Below are 10,199 nucleotides of genomic sequence, written 5' to 3'. Positions count from 1 at the left end.
ATCTCAATATATAAAATGAAACATAGGCAGAGCTTTAAATATGTTCATTATTTAACAGTTACAATAGGAAGAGTGAAATTAAGGAGATATTCTGTAATTCAAAAGTTAGGAAAAGACTAAAAAGGCATAAGAAGAAATGCATAAGAAGAAATAATAAAAATTAAAGCAAACATCAAAGAAATTAGAATATAGAAAATGAGTAGAGTTAATAAATTGTCAGTAGGTTGGAGACATTAAGAAAAAATCTTGTGATGTAAATTTTATGTGTGTGTATGTAAGTGTAGAATGAGATTAAATATGAGCAAGAAGATTGAACAATGGCAACAGAAGGGTTTTTTCCCTCAAATTATAGAACAACAGCATTAGGGTTACATGCTAAGAAACTGACACTATCTGAATAAAACTCATGCTTTTCTCAAAAAATATTGCAAAGAGGAATTAAAATTTTAATTCAACCAATAATTATGGGAGTAAGTGAAAATATTTTCAATAGATCTTTCCAAAGTATTTTCCCTAGGTGTTCAGATCAACATGAAAACACATTATGTAAAGTTAACATTATTTTTATACTTAGATTTAAAAAAGATATCACAAAAGATAACTAAAAATTCAATTATGTGAATAATTCTTTATATTTATAAAATTCGTAAATAAAATACAAGGAAATAAGGATAATGATAAAGTTGAACTTTTTATTGTATTCTTATAAACTATTCTAACAATGGTGCCTTGCTGTTTTTTTTAAATATATTTTAGTATCTACAGAAAAAGTTCTTGTGTGGAAAACTATCTTCTTTACTCAGATAAATATTAAGATAATTTTGGAGATTTCTCCAAAAAATCACGCTGTGATGTTGATTAGAATCCTATCACATTTATAAATTACAGTGGAAAGACTGTGATCATTTCTGTGTTTTATCTTCTCATACAATAAAATAGATGGTATAACTCTAAATTCATTCATCTTCTATAGCTCTCCATAAAGATTTTCACCAATGTTATGCACATTTCTTGTTAAATCCATTGCCCTATTTGACATTGTTACAGAGATTGAAATAAACTATTATTCAATTCTATTTTCTGAAAACCTTTGTTAGTACACATGAAAATTGTTGTGTAATGTTTATAACTATCATCTAATTGTACTCTCCATGGTAGTTAATTTGATTTTCTTGTGTTTTTCAAGTGTGACCATATCTTAAATTTTATAATGATAGTTACATTCCACTGTATCATCTCTCAGTCTATTTTCCTTCCCAGGTGCATTGACATTCGCTACAGAAAGATGATCCATAATAGAGGTAATTGTGGGAATCCTTGCCTTATTTCAGTTTTCATTCACTATGTAAACATGGTTTTAACATTGACAATACAATTTAACAGTACATTTAAATTAAAGCAATCTTCTTGGACAATAAAAAATAAAGAATGATTAGCTTTCATATAGCAATATGTTCATAGAGTTATTTAATAAAAAAGATATGTCTTTATCTTCTTCAATTATTATCACTATCAGAATTGTGTCAAGAAAATGATCTAGAGATTTAATATCAGTTTTTAAAACTATCCATCCATAGAAAATTAATGTGTTATGCCTCTAATTATTCCATCCCATAAAGACTCTGATCCTTCCCTGAGTAAATAAAGCTTTCCTGCTGTATTTATACCATCAGTCTTTATAGCATCATCATTCTTTCTCATCAGCAACAACTGGATATAAATGGAAACATATTTATTAACAAAACAGCACTGCAACTGGATATTGTGTATGGTAATAAGGGAACAACAACAACCATAAAACAACTTTTGGGCTATTTTGCCAGGCAGGACTCTGGGAATGTAGCTTTGCTTATTATATTTACAAATTTACAATCCTTAGTCCACAACTTAAAATATCATTGACTTTTCAGATTATATGATTGATGTTTTATATGATCTTCAGAGTATTAGGTAAATACTCCTTGATGAGTCTTTTCCTGAACTTAGGGTTTTATTAGGAACTATTCAGGAAATCATCTAAAGGGAGTATTAGACGTGATTAACAAAGGATATGTGTGTTTTAGATCTTAGTATACAAAATATATCCTCAATATACACATTTAGTCTACACAACTCAAATATGCATGTGTCTCACTGACTATAACACACATTGTTGTACACACACACAAAAATTATACACATACTTAGCTTTTACTGGAAAACATGCTTTAGACAACTCATTAAGAAATGTTGACGCGCATAAAAATGAACACCATGTAACCACATAAAAACATACAAACCAGGAAGAATGACAGTGCTCTAGATGAGCCTAAAAACATTATTTGCAATCAAATATGTCACTCCCATCAAAAAAGTAAAACAAACAAACAAAAAAAAGTAAAACAAAGCAAAAGCAGAATGATCTGAACATTTGGGTTCTCTCCCGAAGCAAAAATCGAGACAGTCTTGGTGAAAGAATCTCCTCGTGACCTGGAGTCTGTGCACCTGTGCTTTTAAGTCTGTAGAGCGATGATGTTATTCTTTCAAGGCAAGTGTAAAAAATAATGTGTGGCTCTCAAGCTATGCACACTGGTGAAGCTTGGTTATAGACATTAAGGATGACAGTAAACTTTTTTTAAATTATTAAAGGTATACGACATACCTTCAAGAATTTAGAGGCAGCAGTAAATGAATTCCAAAAGAGATGGATGTGAGGGCCACACCTCTAAATACAATACTAATGACATGGTTTTCATGCAAATTAGCTGATAAAATGCAAGACATGATTGCTTGTGGTTTGTCACACCTGCTGCAGAGGGTGTATAAAAGCCCCCGTGGAAGCAGAGAAGTTCATATTCTGCAAACAGAAGCTCTGCTCTCACCTAAATCTTCAACTCTTGACACAATGAGCTATTACTACGGCAGCTCCTACGGCGGTCTGGGCTATGGCCTTGGCGGTCTGGGCTGTGGCTATGGCTGTGGCTATGGTTGCCTCCGAGGTCTGGGCTATGGCTACGGCGCTGGCTATGGTGGCTACGGATACGGCTGCTACCGCCCGTGTTACTACGGAAGATACTTGTCCTCTGGCTTCTACTGAGAAACCCGGCACGCAACCTTCCTTCCACGTGACTGAGAACTTCCTTCTTGCTGATTCTACAGTCTGGCCACTTCATTCCATCGGTGCCTCTAAAAAAAATGATGAGCCAATCCTAGGTTACTGTGATAGACCTTCCGATCTCAGCATATGGGACTGACCTGATAATAATTATCTGAACTTGCAATTCTAATTTGAGGGGTGGGGGGAATTACAGTCCGGGTTACAATTTTCCTTTTGGATATATATTTTGGCAGAAATCTCATTCCAAATTATTCATGTGAAATCTGTGAAAATTTACTTTACATTAAACTTTCTTTGTCTGGCATTTTAAATGTGTCCTAGTCGTCTGTCCTTCATAAATAGGCTGTCTGTACATGCAGGCATGGGGCCTGAGTTTATGCCTGTGTCTGCCGGCAGCTGTGTGCTTGCTTCTTGAAAGCTCCTGAAAACGTTGTACCTGTAATTCTGTGTAACTCTGAGGGTAGACTGTCCAGCAGTTCTCTTCATACTTGGTTAAAAGTATATCAATACAGCTGCGATTGCTCTTAACCAGCCCTGTATCTTCACAGTGGGATCATTATGCAGCACGATTGCATCATTTGCCGGTGGTGTGCTAGATGTCCTGCTGGCTTTTGCTGTTTCCAGGCAAAACCCAACTCTGTTGTGTTGTTGGAAGCTGTGTTTTTTTTTTTTTACATTTTTTATTGATTCATAATCATTTTACAGTGTTGTGTCAAATTCCAGTGTTCAGCACAATTTTTCAGTCATTCATGGACATATACACACTCATTGTCACATTTTTTTCTCTGTGATTTATCATAACATTTTGTGTATATTTCCCTGTGCTATACAGTGAGACTGGGATTTCAAAATTGTAGAATAGATAAACAAGGAAGCTGTGTTCTTAATGGATTTCTTCTCCTGTGGCTGCTTTTTTGGCTCATCTTAAATGACAAGTGAAGGAGCTCAGCCTTCAGAATCACATAGCAATTGGTTAGCAAAATTGCCATCCTTGTTTCCAGATGCCCAGGGCTCTAAGTTGTGTTTGGATATATGGCTCAGTAAGTCCTTATATGGGGTGCCCAAAGAGACGTTTGTCATACTGTAGATGTTTGCCCCTTAAAATGTCCTACCTCGATTAGGTCTAGTCCCTTGATAATCAAATTATACTTAGGTAACAGTTTGTGGTTCTACTTAAAGGGCCAAAAGTTCCAGTCTGTGGTGTGTGTTATTTAAGCATCATTTCTGTTTCTAGGCTTCCAGAAATGTCCGCATTGGCCTTGGTTGTTCTCCTTACTTATTGCTTGTCTCTCCAGATGGGGTCTTCAACTTTTATTTCACTTGCTTCACCAATGATAAAACCCTGCAAGAATGGAGATTGTATGGAAGTCTATTGTCTCTCTGAAGAACTTTTTTTTCAGTTTTCAGGGAAAAAGTTCTTTTAAAATGACTTTGAATGAATGACAGCTTTTGAAAGACAGCTGTATTCAAGCTATAACCACAAAATAGGTCAACCACTGACCTACTTACATATTAATTTACGACCGTGGCATCCTTAGCTTTGGATTCTGTAAACCAAGCCAATCAAAGACAGAAGTACACGAAGAACAAAGAGGGGAACCCCCCCAAAAGATGCCACATTTTATTTCTTTCAAGAATGTAGTATGATCATGACAAACCAATAAAGCAGTATCTCAGCTTATGGGAAAATAATGACAATGCATCATGCTGTCACCTGTTGACTCAAAATGATAGGAACAGGCATTGGTAACAAATATTTGACAGTGAGATGCAGTACAAGTCCGAGGGACCAATACCAAAGTTTCCACGAACTTTAGAAAGTAATTATACATTAGCCCACGTTTCAAAATATTAGATGACCTAGTCTTAGGTATCTAAGAAAAAAGGCTGTGTAGATTATGTCAGCAAGAGCCTCAGCTTATTCAGTTTTGCTGTACTTGGCGATGCCATGTCGGTACCTCCCATGACAGATTTAATCATGCATTTATTCAATGATGCGCCCAAGAGTAATTATCATCACATTGTGCCATATCTGTACTAAGTACCAGAGGCAAAAAGACAAAAAAGTTTTCTGGACTCCTGATGAACTTACAGATAGAAATTCAGATAACACACATATAATCACAATTCTCTGTGTTAATTTTAGAAAAGATTTATGTATTGGGTGCAATTGGACCCCATAGGAGGGGCATCTAATCAAGCACTGTGTGGTCAGTGAGCATTCCCCCAAAAGTTACTGCCTGAGCTTAGCATTGCAGAAACATGCAAGAAGGGAGGATTTAGGCTGTGTTGGGATGGAGTGTTTGTGTCAGTCTGAGTGCTCTAGCCAGCATTTTTCCTCATAACCAATAACTAGATGCAGGTTTCTCTAGCAAACAAGTACTTATTCAACATTTTCAGTAGAGATTCATTTAGAAACTAGGAATTGGAGGGTGGAGTTAGAGCACCTGGGAGGCTCTTCCAACTTCAGAGATGATAGCCATCATCAAAAATAATGGTGCCAGGCGTCTAGGAATTGCTACAAGTGGGAATGTGAAATTGAGGAGAGAGAACTTAGAGGAACAAGTGCCCTGTTTTGTAGCCATTATAAATATGAAGTAGATTAAAGTTCTAGAACCAACTGTATCAGAAAGATATTATTTTGATGGTCATAGATTTTAATCAGAAATACATTGCTTTAGGCTATTATTGGATTCTCCTTAAGTGAAACATTTTTTGAGGATGTTTTTATTTGTTAAAAAATGTTCTATTTTTTCGAAGCACTTTCCTATATGCTTTCTTCCTTAATATTTTCAACAGCTGTTTGAATTACACATTTTTATCCTAGTTTTCAAAATAAATTTCAACATAATGTCCAATGTCACTTTAAGTGACATGACCAGAACTAGAAGCTAAATTGTTGAACATTGATTTACTGATCTGTACAGAGAAGAAAACTGTTTTTGGATAAAGGACAGTGTGCTCTTTTGAGGTTTGCCAGGTGGAATGGGACATTAAAATAGCATTTATTTTGTATCCATGCTCAAAAGTCATAAAGCAGGTGCTTAGAAGCTCACCCTCTAATATATTTACTTTTGAGATTTAAAATAGACATAATATTCCAAATTTATTTGTTATTATTTTCTCAGTTTTTTGTGATTCCTCTTCTGAATTGTAAACGTGTGACAAAATTTATATGATGAAGTTTAGGATGACTGCTAATGATTTAATTCTAGGAATCTGACTGTCAAGAGCATTTAGGATAGAAAAGTTAAGGGACTTACTAGTTTTTATCGCTGCTTAACAAATCACCGTAAATTTATTAAGTTAAAATAGCACCCATTTCTTAGCTCCCGCTTCTGTAGGTCAGAAGCCAGGCAAGGTGTCCCTGGGTTCTCTGCTCAGGGTGTCCTAAAGCCGACATGAGGGCATCAGCTGGCCTGAGTCCTTGTCTGGAGACTCTGGGGAAGAATCTGCTCCCAAGCTCATCCTGGTGTCGACAGAATCCAGTTCCTATGTTTGTAGGATCGAGTCCTATTTCTATACGACTATCAGCTGGAGGCTCCCTTCAATAACTAGAGGCCACTTACGTGCCTGGCCACTTGTCCCCTCTGCCTTCAAGTCAGCAGACAGGTCAAACCTTCCTCATGCTCTGTGACTACGGCTTCTCTCTCTGCTGTCAGCCGGGGCAAACTCTACTCTTTTCTGGCCCTTACGATTAGTTTAGGTCCACCTAGATGGTCTTCCTTTCTTAATTGTATCATGTGAAATCACCTAATCACAGGAGTAAAACCCATGATATTCACAATGCTGGAGCAGTACAGAGGGTGTATGCCAGGAAGGGGGTGGTTTTGGGGGGCCACCTTAACACGCTGCCTCACCAGGAGACATGTTCTCACATTTCCCTGTACAACCACTTCTTGCCTGATTCAGAGTAAACACAAAGCCCGTGCTATGACCTCCTTAGGTGTTTGTGTGCACTTATTTCTTAAACAGTGGTGCTAAGAGTGTAACTGTTAAGCGCAGACCTAAAGGACCTTACGTCTGTCCCTAGTTCATTCCACATCAGGCACATTGGCCCTCAAAGGAGCAGACTGTGCCCTCATTTCAGGGCATTTGTACTTCAGTTGCATGTGCCTACCATGTTCTTCCCCCATGTCTCATCTGCCCAGTCTTCGCTTCAAAGTCACTTATTTAGGATGGGCCTTCCCTACCAATCTATCTACAATTTCATTCCCCCCATTGGTCATAGCATATCTCCCATCTCTGCTTTATATTTTGTCCATAGCAGTTACCACAATGCTATGTAACATATTCTTTTGATTGACTGATGAATGGATTGGTCATTTTGAGACAGGAAGACAAGAGTGCAGCCATTTTGGAAAAGGACTAGGGAACGGCCTTGGGCTGAACAGGCCTAGCAGGATAAAGGACAAATGCCCTGGGGGCCTGAGTCCCAGGGACAGAAAAACAAGCTTGCAGGAATAAAAGATTAGCTTCATCTCTGTCGCACTGAGTGTACCCATTTGCCACAAGACAAGAAGCTCAGCTCTACATGTTAAGCTTGTCTGTTCCTGCGCTTTCTTGCAGAAAATTCTCATGCATTTCTTTCCTCTCACAGAAGCACTCCCTCTTCTGACAGCCACCGTGGAGCCACCTGCTGCTGATCAAAAATGTTGACAATTTCTGGAAATTATCAGTGATCGTGAGACAAACCCTCCCTTTTGTTATAAAAGCAACTCGCCCTTTCTACTTGAGGATCTGGCTTTTTTTTCCCCCCTGCCTTCTTCCTTGTGCACAAGCTGTCTCTTTTAATACAAAGTTGAAGAGTATTGTGGAAGCGATATTCATTTCTATGGTATTGCGGTCCGAGAATCTGCAAAAGGCCTCGTAACCATTTGCCTTTCTCTCCCATTAGAATGCAACCTTCAGGAAGACAGGGTTTTTGTCTGCTTTGTTTACCACCATGAAATATCCTTCCCTGCAAAAACGTTGAACACAAAGTAGCCGCTCAGTAAATGTTTGTTGAATGAGAAAATTAAGTCTGTATTTGTGTATGGTCTCTCTCCTCCTACTGAAGTGCTAGCCCTGTGGGGATGTGGGATTTGTTTTTCATTTCACTACTTTGTTTCCAAGATGTGTAGGTAAATGTTCTCTATTATTTGTTGAATGAAGGAACGAAAATTAATTTGAACTTGGAGTCAGCAAAAAAAAAGCTTGACTCAGGTATGAATCCAGGTTTTTGGCTTGGATAGTTGGCGACTTTTGAAGCTCTTTGCCAAAATGAAAACAGTAAAGAAGAAAAAAAAATGTGCACATGTTGAGTGAACGGGAAGGTGACTTTATTTTTTTTTAAACATTTGTCGCATATTGAATTTGAAATAAGTTTTAAAGCGAGTAAATGTGCGAAGAGAAAGCAGCTAGGGAGTCGCCAGCGAAACTGCCTGATGGTGATCGTTTGCTCTGTGAAATCAAGTGAGTTTGGGCCAGAGTGAGGAAAAAGAGAATGAGAAGGTGATTTAAAAGAAAGACAGATGTTTGGCATGACTATGGTCATGGGGGAAGGACCCCACGGGACGTAAGTAGGTTTAGGGGTAGTGTTGAATATTCAGTTGGGATTAGAGGCAACATGTTTGTGTTGTGTTAAATCCTCAGAGTTTTATGAGATGAGTATTTCCCAGCTCTGCAGAGTAGATCCAAAATAAATAATTTGCTAATATATTTTGTTACTTCTGTTTCTTAATACAACTTTTTCTTTTAATTATAAGGTGTGTATGTGCGTGGGAAAGAATTTTTTCAGCCAGTGCTAAGACATACAACTCCCTGCAATATTACATCTAGTCATAGATACAGAAGTCTCTAAAAATACTGCGGATTGTGCAAAGGGAAGAAAAGTAACCAAAGAGGTGACATTTGGAAAGTTGAATTTGTACTGCATTTCATGGCACTGGGATTATTAACTGCTTATTCAATATTATCTATGAGCATAGTTTACTCTAAAAATATAGATTACATATGAGGTCTACAAGTATCCTATCTAATTACTTTCCAATCAATGTGTCATTTACATGTGTACTCTCTGTCAAGAACCTGCCAAAAATTTCCTTTTCCTGGATCACCAAAGTAAATGCTCTATGGCAATGTTTAAACTGTTTGCAAGTTCTTGCTCTCCTTTTTCGGTTATTGAAGGTACAACAATGGGGGACATGAAGCTTGTATATTATTACCTTGACAAATTGGCGGATGTCCAGTGTCTATTGAATTAGACATTTTGAGGGAATTGGATTTTCCCCTCACCCCTTGCAGCTTGATTGATTTTTCCCACTGTGGTTTCAAAACCGCAGGGTAAGACTGACTTTTATGTGAATATATTTTAAAATATATAGCGGAGTAAAGGGAAAATAAAGAATAGTTATAAAGAAGTAAAAGGAACCCTTCATAGTTATATTTCCCAAAATCTTAGGATGTAAGGGTGGTAGTATTTCAGAAAAATAAAAGACTGGAAAGAGTGCCTTTCTGCAGGAGCTCGTGTGAGTTGCAGGGTGATGGGGGAGAGTCGGGTCATTTCTGTGCTGGGTGGGAGGCAGTAAGGACTGAGAATGAGACAAGTAGGCAGATAACTTGGCATTTCATGTCCAGGCAAAACTTAGGGCTGAAGGTCAGCTTCTCTTTCAGGGGTCAAATAAATCAGAACATATAAGGTGATTTCCAGGTTAGATCTTATGGGAGTCTCTGTCATTGATGACCTCTATACGGCAAAATAACTGGCTCTATCTGGGTTATGACAATAACAAAAGATAATAGTCTTTTTAAAAATATACCTTAAATTTTTATGGAACCAAAATTCTTTCAACTGAAGCAAATTCAAATAAGTAATTCTTTACTATAAATTATTCCCTTCAATGTGTGGATTGCAAAGCTCCATCAGTACGGAAATAAATAAGCACCTAAACACATGATACTCTTAATTCACTGATAGCGGAAGCAAGCACGGTAAGTGTCCATGAAGTGCAAAAATCACCCATACTTTTTCTGATATTCAATTATGTTAAGCTTTCTTTTTTTTTAAGTAGAAGTAGCTGAATACACATACTGACTGGTTTCATGTCACTTGCATTTCCTT

At 37.3% G+C, this 10,199-nt stretch overlaps 1 protein-coding gene across 1 annotated transcript; it reads left to right on the top strand.

Moving 5' to 3' along the window:
- The first annotated feature begins 2,847 nt into the window (after positions 1–2,847).
- Positions 2,848–3,395, top strand: LOC116280314 (keratin-associated protein 19-9b-like). The gene has a single exon (XM_031677312.2). It carries the CDS (start codon positions 2,885–2,887, stop codon positions 3,074–3,076), a length of 192 nt encoding a protein of 63 aa, XP_031533172.1. The 5' UTR covers positions 2,848–2,884; the 3' UTR covers positions 3,077–3,395.
- The last annotated feature ends 6,804 nt before the right edge of the window (positions 3,396–10,199 follow it).

This window comes from Vicugna pacos, chromosome 1 (assembly GCF_048564905.1).
Source record: "Vicugna pacos chromosome 1, VicPac4, whole genome shotgun sequence".
NCBI classification, from domain to species: Eukaryota; Metazoa; Chordata; class Mammalia; order Artiodactyla; family Camelidae; genus Vicugna; species Vicugna pacos.
This window is presented reverse-complemented; position numbering and strand designations above follow the sequence as displayed.